Here is a 13,457-nt window from a genome sequence, read left to right as displayed (position 1 = left end):
TTAATGGCAAAAAAAGAAAGGAGCCACCAAGTTAGTACTTGGGTGACCCTATTGTGCCTATTGTTCACGGGGCTGTGAACTAAGCCTCTGGTAGAAAATTACACAATAGTTGGTAGAACATGTCCACTGCCACCAGCCATAACTAGGAGATTGTCTGTGTGACACAAAAGTCACAGCGGCAGAGAGAAGGGGGATGCCAGGTATCCCTTTGGCACGCCACATGGTGTGTGCCAATCGCTCGCAATACAACGTTTTAGGAGAGATACACTAAGTATCTCTCTATCCTTAAGAATTGTATTTACTCAAGAATATAGAAAATCATCTTAAAAGGGGAACCCAAGGAGTTCCCAGCAACACTGCCCATAAGGAGCTTTGTGCTGCAAAAGTAAAATACAGATGCCTTAAAAGAGATATGGAGGAACGTAGATTCCATAGGACAGTAAAACACAAAGAACAGAGTTCCAAAAGACAGAGCACATAGGAATGAATGAGTGGAAAAAAGATCCACTCATTCAGGAAAAGTCCAGCAAAAAGTGCTTGGGTTGTCACTTGGAGAGGGGATGAAGCATACAAATGATACATCTCCCCAACAACCCCTAGAAGCTGGACTGTCACACTGAGTGCCCCTTAATGCCACTATGACGCAGCAAGGCACTGCCACGGTGAGTGGGTCCCCATCAGCCATACACCTTAGCATTTAACTGCTCCACTGTACCCTATGCCATCTCTTCCTTGCAGTGTCTCTGCATTGCTTGCTTCAGTACTGCAATAATGTATTTCCTGAGCCCCAACATGCCTACACTTCAGCACTGCTCTGTCACACTGCAAATGCCCAGGTACCACCATCTCCCAGCCTCAGAATATAGCACTGTGTACACACAGCAGTCAGCTCAATGTGCTAGGATGCTGTACTGCTTGTGCTGCACAGCAGGGACATGGCTACTCACCGTCACCTTGGGCTGGTCACTGAAGGAGCGCTTGTTACACTGCTGCTGAGCTGACACCAGCTGCTGGATCATCTCCTCTTGCTGTGGCGTCAGTTGCAGCACTCCTGGCGACAGAACACAGGGGTTGAGGGTGACCACACTAGCACGCACCACCTCTTCCTCCTGCTTCCGCACCTTCTTACTTCGAATCTGCTCTTCTGAAAGAACACCTGAAAGACAGAATAGAGAAGTCCTAAGGATCCAGAGCAATGAAGTTGCCCAATGCAGTCACCAATGGCCAAGCAGACTTGACCTCCTGCCGTGGGGCACCAAGAAGCCAACCGTGAAATAACAGGTGAAATACATGTAGGAAATCAACTTTCTCCACCACACAAGTTCCTGTCAGGATGCACCATGCTAACAAACTCCAATACTACTAATCAAGTAGTGAGACGCACGCATAACTCCGTTATTCCACTTAACACCTACTGTAATTCCAGTTCCAGACATCAAACACAAGTCTACTAGTTAAAACCCATTTTTACATACATCACCCTTTTAGTTTCCAGGGCTGATTCTCTCACACCACAAATACACACAACTCAACCAGTACGTCTTGATCATTACCTGCCAGTATCTTCTGCAACTCCAGTAATAAAACGCAACTAGAGCTTTGCCAAGTCACCCCATTCTTGTCAATAGCATCCACTGCTATTACAGAATCCCTTAAACATTACATTCAGAGCACCCGTTTTTGATTTTCTAGTAATGGGAGCCACAGACAACTGTGCAATTCTTGATCCAAATGTGAGGGGTGTTCATGAAGATCAGGTGTATCGAAACTAGGTGCACGAGGTTCGAGAGATGTGAGGACAAACTCACCAAGCAGCACAGCAGAACTACATGCCATGCGTACAGATGTCCTTGAGTGAAGCTACAGTACATTAAGAGTGTTTGCACATTGCAGCATTCGGATTATTTGGGGGCTGGTCAAGGTAGCGTATAGCTGTCTTTTAGCGGTGAGAAGCTTTCACTTGAGTGACTCATTAGAAATACAAGCATCCTGCTGTACTGCTGGCTTCTGCCTCAACCCAGTTCTGCCCACACATGTCGGGATAGTTTATTCTCGGTCATCTGCATTAAGTACCTCTTTTTGCTTCTATTAGAAAAAAGAGGGACTCGCCATTTAAGACTTCAACAAGTAAAATTGTATTAAAACTTTATTGGAAGGCTTATTTGAGAAGAGTTGTCAGTAAGCCACGGTCAACTGACTGGAGATTAATCGCCGAGAAATAGGTTTGCATTTTCCTGTGCATGAATATGGGTGTCGCCTGAGGAAACATTTTGAAGTCAACCATGCCAACTCGAAATGGACAAACGCTTTCACAGGTAGCCAATAAAGGTTGCTGCGTGTTTGGCACGGTCCAGTTTTCTAAGAAACACATGCCTGTCAGACGACGGCATCAGAAGCTACGCAGAGACGACTGTTTATTCACAGATAGTGCAGCACTGAGAACATTGTAACAAAAGGCCCTCACGGTGCCGAAGTTGGCCTTAACAGTTTTCACTCTGCTGAACACTGAAGACACGCACTTTTTCAGCCACCTTCAAGATTCTTAAGGTTGTGCTTAAAGATGCACTCCCGTGATTTTTAGTTTTTTGCAAACATTGAAGCAATACACTATACACTGCAAACAAACGCAGCAGACTTGCAAAGTATTTAACTGAATCCCGGAAAAGGTTCTTCAATAGTCTTCTGTAGGAAGATATTTTGCAGTTCATTTATCACATTCCCTGCTTTGCTTTGAAAACAAATAGATCTGTAGGATTAAAGTTACAATATAGCGAACAAAGACCCTACTTCCACTACTCTTCGTAGGGGAAGAACGCCTTTCCTGGAAACCAAGCCTATTTTTGCTACATTGTAACTAAACTCTAGCATCCATAATGTTATTTTTAAAACAAATTGGGAAAAGTATCAAACCATATGAGCAAACCGGAGGGGGCTGTGTTTGGGGACCAGCAAACACAGTTTTACGAGTAAGATGCTTTCCTCTAAGGTGATTGCTTCAATGTTTTTGAAGAAAAGCATGAATGGGAGTAACCCTTCAAGGAAGGCTTTCCAAAAAGCAAAGGTAAGTTTGGAGAAGAAGGTGAACAGGTGATCAAAGGTGAGAGACCGTGAATTCGAACAAACTGTTTTGCATCCGCAATGTGCAAGCAGAGTCTGACGCCCACAACACTTGCAGATATATCAGGGTAATGCTGGAAACAGAGTGACAGACCAAACCCAACCACCCTGATAATCTGGCAACACAGCGGAATAAATCCAAACATTTAATATGGAGGTGAGGGAAATCATGCCACAACACACAAGGTAACATGTTTCTGTGACGGCCTAATCGACTCCTCACCAAATAAAAAGTGCCAGACCAGGAAAGGGCTTCTTTAGAGGACTGCCCACATACCTTTTAGTCACCACAGCGGTCTCGGATGTATCACAGTATCGAATGCATTGGGTACATCAAAGTAGAGCAGCATAGAAAGCTCTTGACGTTAGCCATAGGCATGCCGTACTTACTGAGTTATCATTGAAAAATTCAACCTGTGCTATGTCAGCAGAGCCAATATCTTGTAGTAGCGGAATATCGGAGAACACCTGTAATATACTTTGTCGGTTAAGCACATATTGCGGATAAGGCGCGCACCGGCGAAGTCCCGAGAAAGTCCCGCTTTGCCGCTGCTCTCTGCTATTTTCCCTGCTCGCTCGTGAAGAACTGAATACAACTACAGCTCCCACAAGGTGAAGCCCTCAGGATCAGCAGAGTATTGTTATTAAGTTGTTAACCTACTATATGGGATACATTACTCACCGTAATCGTATTTCTGATGCTTGTATCTGCTTAGATTCACATGCTGTGCATAGGCCGACATCTAGTGGAAGCTGCGGAGTATTACAGTTTGTTTTTCGAAGTCGAAAAATGGGCGTCGACACAGGGCGTGCCAGTAATACTATCCCTAGTGTGACGTCCCCTGTACCCATGATCCCTCACGCGTCTAGGATCCCCAGATTGTGTTTTTCCTGACATGAGGTAGCATGAGGAGTAGCGTGAGTACAGATAGTCCAAGCAGATAGACAGAAAGGTAAGACTACAAGCAACCATGCGCCTTCTCTCGGAGGGGAGGAAGGGTGGGTCGCATGTGAATCTAAGCAGATACAAGCATCAGAAATACGATTACGGTGAGTAATGTATCCCTTCTGAGGCTTGTGGAATCTGCTTAGATCACATGCTGTGCATAGATTAGCGAGCAGTACCAGAAGAAGGAGGTGGGATGTGAGAAGGGTCATGAGCAAACAGGTGTCTTAGAACCGCTTGTCCCACTTGTGTATCTGCCTTGGAATGAGTGTCAATGCAGTAATGCTGAGTAAAAGTGTGAATAGAGCTCCAAGTAGCTGCTTTGCAAATGGTGTCAAGGGGAACATTTGCAATGAAAGCCAGAGTGGCCCCAATGCCTCTGGTAGAGTGGGCCCTTGGCGTAAAAGGCAGAGTTTTTTCAGAAAGAGAGTAACACAGCTGTATACAGTTGATAATCCACTTTGAGATAGCGCCCTTAGAGACGCGATCCCCCTCTCTGCCTGTAGCTACGGAGACAAACAGTTGATCTGTTTTCCTTAGCGGTCTGGTTTTATTTACATAGTATAAGACCGCCCTACGCACATCTAGGGTGTGTAGTTTCACCTCAGCTGAGCTCTGTGGGTTTTGGAAGAAAGCCGGAAGCTCGATGGACTGGTTTACATGGAACTTGGATATGAATTTTGGTGAGAATCTAGGGTGTGTGCGTAAAACCAGTTTGTCCTTGTGGATAGTAAAGAAAGGATCTTGCACTGACAGAGCCTGAATTTCACTGACCCTTCTTATGGAGGTAATGGCTACTAAGAAGGCCGTTTTATAAGTCAGGTGTTTGAGACTACTTTTATGCATGGGTTCGAAGGGGGGCCCCATGAGCTTAGATAGCACCACATTGAGATCCCATCCTGGCGGTGGGTTCGAGATAGGAGGGTGAAGTCTCTTTACTCCTTCCATGAAGGCTTTAACCACTGGTACTTTCCACCACGAAACCTTGTTATGGGATGTGGTGTAGGCTGAGAGGGCTGCCAGGTGTACTTTCAGAGAGTTAAAAACCAACCCTGCATCCAGCAGGTGGAGCATGTATGTTACAACGTTGGAAGGAGTGCAATCAACCGGGTTGATTTGTTTACTCTGGCACCAGATAACGAATCTTTTCCACTTGTCAAAGTAACAGTGCCTTGTATTTGGTTTCCTAGACTCTTTTAGAATGTCCATACACCTCTGTGGTAATTTGAGATGTCCAAACTCTATGACTTCAGGAGCCATGCTGCTAGGTTCATAGAGTTGGGTTCCTGATGCACTGTTTGACCTTGTTGCTGGGACAGAAGGTTGTACCAGGCTGGGAGTCTGATGGGCTCGCATACCGCCATCCTGCGTAGGTGTGGAAACCATGGTTGTCTCGCCCACATGGGAGCAACTAGGATGAGCGTCATCGATTCCTTGTTCATCTTGTACACCACCTTCCTGATGAGGGGAGTTGGTGGGAAAGCGTACGCAAACATCCCTGACCAGTTTATCCACAGGGCATTCCCCTGGGAGTCCGGTTGTGGGAACCTGGATGCAAATCCTGGGCATTGTTTGTTTTCGCTTGTGGCGAATAGGTCTATAGTGGGGAAACCCCACTGAGAGAAGAGATCTTCTACTACGTCTTTGTGAAGGACCCACTTGTGTTCTTCTGGGAGGGAGTCTCTGCTTAGAGCATCCGCTAGGGAATTGAGCTCCCCTGGAACATGTTGCGATGACAGGAAGATGTTCCGTCTGAGTGCCCATATCCATATTTTCTGGGCAAGCTTGGACAGATTTGGCGAACGAGTCCCTCCTTGCTTGTTCAGATAGAACATGGCTGTCGTGCTGTCCGTCCTGATCTGCACCGACAAGTTTAGTAGATGGGGCTCGAACGCCTGCAGCGCTCGGAATACTGCCAGAAGCTCTAGCAGATTGATGTGGTTCTTGGCTACTGAGTGAGACCAGAGACCCTGAGCTGTGTGGTGGAGATGGTGAGCTCCCCACCCCGTCAGGCATGCATCTGTAGTCACCACTGCCTGTACTTCGGGATCGTAAAAGGGTTTCCCCTTTGCGAGATTCTCTCTTGTCCACCAGTGTAGGTTCTGTACGAGTGTTGGCGAAACGACCACTAGATCGTCCCACTGACCACTTGCCTGAGACCACTGTTTCGCCAACCATTCCTGCATGGGACGCATGCGCAGACGCGCGTGGGGGACCAGGTAAATGCATGACGCCATCATGCCGAGTAACCGCATAGCTTTGCGTACTGTTATCTGTTGACCTGACTGATAATGCGGAATTTGCAGAAGTATGTTCCGAATTCTTTCTTCCGAAGGGAAGGTCAATCCTTTCTGAGTATCTAGGATAGCTCCTAGAAACTGTTTTGAGGTGCTTGGCACCAGACTTGACTTTTTCTCGTTGATGGAGAAGCCTAATTCGTGGAGGAGGTCGATGGTCCTCTGAATGTTTGACCTGCAGATTCCTGGGGTTTCCCCCGTTATGAGCCAGTCGTCCAGATAAGGGTACACTGGGATTGCCTCCCTGCGTAGGTGTGCAGCTGCCACCGCCAGTACCTTGGTGAAAACCCTTGGTGCAGAAGCTATCCCGAAGGGCAGTACCTTGAATTGGTAGTGGCGACTGTCCACCTTGAAGCGCAAGTATTTTCTGTGCGCCGGGAGCATGGAAATATGAAAATAGGCATCTTTCATATCCAAGGTTGCCATGTAATCCCCCTTTTTTAGGAGTGGGATTACCTCTTGTAGTGTGGTCATACGGAATTTTTGGGGCTTGACATACTTGTTGGCAGGCCGTAAGTCTAAAACTGGACGCATTGTTAAATCTTTCTTTGGCACAAGGAAGTAAGTTGAATAGATACCCTTGTTTACCTGGTGTCCCGGGACGAGTTCTATCGCGTCCTTTTCTAGCAGAATGGCGATCTCCTCGAGGAGGATCTTCTGATGTTGTAAAGAGTGGACTTTTTGTCTTGGAGGATGGTTTAGGGGACGTTGCAGTAGTTCTATGCAGTACCCATTGGATACTGTTGACAGCACCCATCTGTCGGATGTTATCCCTTCCCATGCCTGGGTGAAACTTGATATTCGTCCCCCTACTGGGGTTGCATGGGAAGGGACCCTGAACTGAGCGTCACTGCTTTGGTGGAGGCGTGCCTCCTCCTTTACTGGGGCTGCCTCTGCCTCTACCCCGTCCTCTTTTACTACCCCTACCATACGCCTGGGTAGACTGTTGTGAGCTGGTGTTCCACTGTGTACCCTGGGTGTGGGAGTAGCTATTTCCTCTATTGGAATTTTGGCCGCGGGGGCGACGAAAATTGCCATTCCCTCTTTGGTTAGGTGGTTTGGTAGTTAACTGGCCAAGGGATTTGAGGGTGTCGAATTCTTCCTTAGCGTTTTTTAGAGCGTCCTCGACTGCCTTCCCAAACAGGAGATCACTTTCCACTGGTTTGTCTAAGAGCGCAGCTTGTGTTTCTGCTTTGAATCCCGACTGCCTCAACCAAGCATGCCTTTTGATGACAGTCCCCTCTGCTATAAGTCTACCCGCATTGTCAGCGGCGTCCAGAGTTGCTTTTACCGTGCAGCCTGACACGTTCCTTCCTTCCGCACAAATGCGAGCTAGCTGGCTTTTAAGGGGTTCGGGAGCAGAGTCTATTAGTGCTGCCACTTCTTCCCACTGGTGACAGTTGTAGCTAGCCAACAGTGTGGTGGAATTCGCAATTCTGGCTTGGTAGGCTGCCGTGGAAGCTACTTTCCTGCCAAAACCATAAAGTTTTTTACTTCCTTTGTCGGGGGGAGCCTCAGAGGAAGATAATGGTGTACCAGCTCTTTTGCGGGTGTTGGTTACTACTAGAGAGTCTGGCTTAAGTTGACCTCTAATATATAGGGGGTCCGACTGGGCTGCTTTAAACAGCTTCTCCACTCTCGGATTTACAGGTCTTGTCAGGTTTGGGTTGACAAGGGATGGTGCTATTCTGCGTTGAACAGATTTTAGGATGGGAATGGTCTGGGCTACTGGCTTCCTTTCCCCTATTAGTTCTTCCGCAAAGTCCCTTTCTTCCTGGACACCTTGTGTGTCTATGTGGAAGTGGTTAGCTGCCCGAAAGAGCAGTTCATTCAGGAGGGGCTGATTATCTATTGGGGAGTCAGACACTGGGGCTTCCCTTTCGACTGGTGAGTCCATTCTGAAAATATCTGGGCTATTTTCTGGCTCATCCTCGTCTTCGTCTTCGCCGTAATAATCTGATCCTGCAGGATCTTCTGGCGTGTCAATTTCCTGACCTTCTATAAGGGAAGAGTTTCCTTGGTCTGTAGGGAAGAGGTAAGAATAGGGTTGGACCTCAATGGGGTCTAAAGGCCTAAATGGTGTCTCGACCCGGGGTCTTTTATTTGAGGGGATAGGGTCCCTAGACCCTGAGGGAGAATCTTCCTGAGGGTTTAAAGCTAGGAGTTGTTCAGGGTGTCTTTCGAAAAATTTCGCCAAGGAAGACATCCTTGACATTACTCTGTCAATGTCCTCGCATGACCAGAGTTTTGAGCTTGGGGTGACCTTGCTGGGACTTTCTATGGATTGGCCCTGAGAAGACTTGGTCAGTTCTTTTGTAGTGGAGGACTGCAAGGGTTGTTTCCTTTGCTGTTTACCCCCTTCCCCGTGGGTGGAAGTGTGTTTCCCCTTTCCCTTATCTTTCGACGCCTGGCGTCGAGGATCGGAGGTGGAATCCCTGTCTTTCGAACTAGCCTTCGAAACTGGCCCCTCTTTACTCCCAAGTGATGTACCCTTTTCCTGGGGTGCAGGCTGGGGGTGGAAGTCGTGTTCGTCTTCGGACGATTGATCTTCCGGGATATTAATGGTCGAGGCACTCTGTGCAAGTGTGGAGGCTTGCCTGACGTCGTGCGGCGACCTCGACCGGGACCGCCCAGAGGACGTCCTTTCGGACCGCTCCTTCTGTGCCTCTTTCCGAGGTTTCGACGACGTCGAATCTCGGGTGGATTTTTTGTGTTTAGCGTGTGTATGTGTAACGCTTTTGTCGCCGGGGGACTTCCCCATAGTCGCCGGGACGGACGACCTTCCGAGGCCGGGGACGTGCGTTCGGCTGTCCTTCGACGCCTTGGTGCCCTCGCCGTCCGAAAGTTCGGCGTCGCTGCCGTCGCTGAAGGTACCCTCCGCCTCCATAGCTGCTAGCTTGGCGTGGTGGGCCCAACGCTTGGTGGAGCGGTCCTTAAGAGTTTTTGCCTTAAACCTGCTACAGGCCCTGCAACCCGTCTCGGGGTGGTCTCTGGGTAGGCAAAGGTTGCACGTAGCGTGCTTATCTACCCAAGGGTATTTCTTATTACACTTGGGGCAAAACTGAAAGGGCGTACCCTCCATACGCGCCTGTGGGCAGCGGGCAAGTGTGTGTAGGTAATAAGGTGTCGAGTGTGGAAGTGTACCACCCCCACTCTCCCTACTTGTAGGGCCGAGGCCAGCGGCCCAGGCCCGAGCCGAGGCGGAAGCCTCAAGGCCCAATCCGTCGGGTATTCGACGTTGATCTCCTCCCCGGTTCGGCGTCGAGATGTTGATCGACGAAAGGTTGGCCAAACGGGGCAAATTAGAATTAGTTTAGAGTGAAACTATGGCAAAGCCAGGGAACTCCGATGAAGTGCTTCCGACCAGAATGGCGGAAAAAAACAATCTGGGGATCCTAGACGCGTGAGGGATCATGGGTACAGGGGACGTCACACTAGGGATAGTATTACTGGCACGCCCTGTGTCGACGCCCATTTTTCGACTTCGAAAAACAAACTGTAATACTCCGCAGCTTCCACTAGATGTCGGCCTATGCACAGCATGTGATCTAAGCAGATTCCACAAGCCTCAGAAATCTATATATTTATACTGTGTCCTTTATATTCAGGCTTTGTAATCCCTTGTGTGGGCGTGCCTATTTAAGAAGAAACGCGCGCGCACCGCGCGCACGCACCGGCGAAGTCCCGAGAAAGTCCCGCTTTGCCGCTTCGCCGCGGCGTCGCGAGCAAAGCGAGGCCCGGGAGCTTAGTGCCAGCAACACTAATTGCTGTCTACCTTTCGTGAGAGAATCTGCGTGTTCCCAATTGGTGGAATCTTTCTTTTAACAACCTCGGTGGGTACGGGCAAGCAACTGTCCCTAAAATAAAACATCATGAAACGTAATCTATATACACTACGCACGGGCATGCCTCCCATTCAAGGGCCGTTCCTAAATGTAACGGGTAAATCCACGGGGGCAGTGCCTTGTGCTTCAACTCCCTGTTCAGTTAAAATAGACGTGTTAAAGAATACCAACGTAAAAAAGCGCGCTGCGACTTCTGTTGCTAACGCCTTGAAATCAAATGCGAGTACCAAAGATATACGATTTTTCTATCCTGATCGCGTTATGCAAAGTGCTTCTTTAAAAGACTCCAAGGAACCAAAAATAGCAAACCACAATCAGGCGGGTTGTGGTACCACCTTGCATGTCTCTCTATCGGACAGCACAGTATTAAGAGGAGAATCCCTGGTGCTACTTTCCGACGCAAAGTCTAGTCCTGCCTTAGCCAAAACGCTGGGGGATGTAGCAGTGATTGATTTACCCTCTCCTGGCTCGGATTTCACAAAGCAAGATTCACTTGTAAATCTTTCCTTCTCTCCCAAGTTGTGTTCAAATGGTGGCTATACGAATTAAAATCTTACCTCATCCTTTCTCTTTCCTACCCCTCGGCAGCGATCACCTACGCAAAAGGCTCTAACCCCCCCAAATGCTTCAAATGTAATTGAACTAACCCTAGGAGCGATGAATTTAACATTACAAACCATCACCACCTTGTTCAATACACTGAATACGAAATTGGATGTACAAAGTGCCCAGTTACTAGCTGTTCTAGCCTGGCAGGCTAAACAAGAAACATGGCGAGCGCCTTTGCACTCGACAAATAAAGAGCCTTATGTTCTGTCAAACAATCCAACTGAGCTGCCTTTAATGCCATCCAATATGGCTACTGTTGCCACTATGACATCAGGTATGGCTCCAATCACTTTGTCTGCAAATGAACCGGAAAGCACTTCAGTTGCAATAAATGCTATTGCCCAACTAGAGAATCAATTGTCTCCAATTACCATAGACAACTCCGGCATACTCGGTTCCTTGCCGTATATAGGACAGGTGATCAGAGAGGCCGTTGCGGTGAACGAAAATCAGATAGAGCATGACTCTATCAGCTCGCCAACGCCAGAGCCTTATACAATATTTTGCAAAAAGATGACTCAATCTGCTGCGAAACCCAACTCATCCGGGAAAATAACACAGCAAAAAAACAAGAAAAATCTTGAGATTGTTAAAAAAACTAAAAATGTTAAAAAAAATGAAGTACAGGCGCCAACAAGATCAAAACAGTTTTTTAACATGCTGACCATTCCAAACAAACACAGTCAACAAACGGCCTGTGCTATCACGAGAAAGTATACACAACTAAGTCAACTTCGTAAAAATAAATTAGGCTCTGTGACTAAAGGTCAAGCATCTGTCACGCCCTATGAGCCCTTAGATAATTTGATTAAAGCAGTCAATAGCCACGAACAAGAACAAGAGGCCCTGGAATCACATCACCCTTTGGCCTTGACAGAATCCAGTGCGAATTTAGCCTCTGCAACAAAAGTCAACTTACCATGCATCAAGAAATCTAAAATAAAAGCAGCACGCGCTCCTCAACCCTCTTCAGTGAATGAAGACGAACACGAACAAGAAATGATTGCTAGGTGTCGTGTTGATATCAGAAAAGAAGTTGATGCCTACATGAGCAGAATTATTGCACCATCAATACTCAAAGCCCCCTCTCTTGAATCACAGAAAATTGATAATATGCAAACTCCATATTCATCAGCGAAACTTTCAGTCTCATTTAAAGGCGATAAAAACACAGAACTAATAGAGTCGCCTCCTCTTTTGGCAACCCACGATGAAGAAATTGTCACCATGCTAAAAACTTTGCGCTCTTCTGCAGTAAAACAAAATCCCATAGCTGCTCAAAATATTCCTAATAAACCACCAGGTAAATCGATTTTGAAACCCAAAAAAGATAATAATATTGCATTAATATTGGGATGCCGGCCAGCCCCTTATCCGCAATATGTGCTTAACCGACAAAGTATATTACAGGTGTTCTCCGATATTCCGCTACTACAAGATATTGGCTCTGCGGACATAGCACAGGTTGAATTTTTCAATGATAACTCAGTAAGTACGGCATGCCTATGGCTAACGTCAAGAGTCATCAGAAATCTCATCTGGGAAGCAAAAAACCAACTTTTATCACTAGGTTTCATATTACTTCTGGGCCCAACAAATTCATCTAATGGTTCTCTTAGTGCTCAAACGTGGACTGACTCTGCCATAAGGGAACTTAATAAGGGTATTGTGCACATGGAGAGCGATGTCATTACAGAGGCTCCCTCCAAATGCTGCTGTAATTGCGATTCCAGGAGTTAACTTGCGTACAAGGCGAAGAAGGAAAGATATATCTCATTGGTCTCATGGAACACTCGTGGTTTCAATCATTTGGTTAATAATTCACAAAACATCTTAAATAATCACGATGTGATTCTTTTACAAGAGACATGGCTCACAACTGCTCCCGTATGGAACAACCATGAAACTCACTTTTTGCCAGCCATTCAAGGAAAGAGAGGCCGCCCGATGGCTGGCCTTATTACAGCAATTAAATTAAGCTCTAACATCAGCATTTTATACTCCCATTCTCCTAACTCATTTATGCAATTGACTATTATAGCTATTGATTCAATCTTGTACGCTATAGTTAATCTCTACTGGAACCACAAAAGCATTGAAAATGGGAGCTTCTTGGATGATATTGCCTCCATGTTGGATTTTATCATGCTTGTTCCAGAAATACAGCATACAGTTGTTGCTGGCGACTTAAATCTCCATTGCCTCCCCTCGTTGAACTTATCGGAGGATTCAAACTGCAAACTGTGGGAACAACTTATGCTTACGAGAGGATTCTGCATGTTGAATGAGAGCAAATTTGACAAAAGTGAGCTGAGTCACACGTGGCAACAGGGCAGCGCCAAAGCCACTATCGATTACATTTATGTTGATGACAGACTTTTTTCTCAAATTCACTTTTTCAATATTGTGTCAAACTTAAATAGTGATCATCGATTGCTCACCTTACAGTGGGCTTCAAAAGTGTTGAAAACCAACCGTAGCACGATGGGGAATTTAGGTCAACTAACAGTCTCTAATCAACTGAATCGTATTATTTGGACCGAAAACAAATTAGATAACTTCAATATCTCCCTACAAGCTGCCTTCTGTCATGCTCGGAATAACACAGCTATCCCCCCAGTTGCCTATTATGATCTAATACAT

General features: G+C 46.7%; 1 protein-coding gene across 5 annotated transcripts in view; it reads right to left on the bottom strand.

Annotated features, from left to right (window-relative positions):
- The window catches only part of LOC138452997 (oxysterols receptor LXR-beta-like), a 427,073-nt gene that overhangs the window by 122,679 nt on the left and 290,937 nt on the right, over positions 1-13,457 (bottom strand). For all 5 annotated transcript variants that reach the window (XM_069605405.1, XM_069605431.1, XM_069605411.1 and 2 more), the window contains exon 6: positions 948-1,156. In XM_069605405.1, coding sequence (XP_069461506.1) covers positions 948-1,156 — 209 coding nt within the window. The remainder of the gene's footprint in view (positions 1-947; positions 1,157-13,457) is intronic.

Source organism: Ambystoma mexicanum, chromosome 1p, assembly GCF_040938575.1.
Source record: "Ambystoma mexicanum isolate Mex_15411 chromosome 1p, UKY_AmexF1_1, whole genome shotgun sequence".
Classification (NCBI taxonomy): domain Eukaryota; kingdom Metazoa; phylum Chordata; class Amphibia; order Caudata; family Ambystomatidae; genus Ambystoma; species Ambystoma mexicanum.
This window is presented reverse-complemented; position numbering and strand designations above follow the sequence as displayed.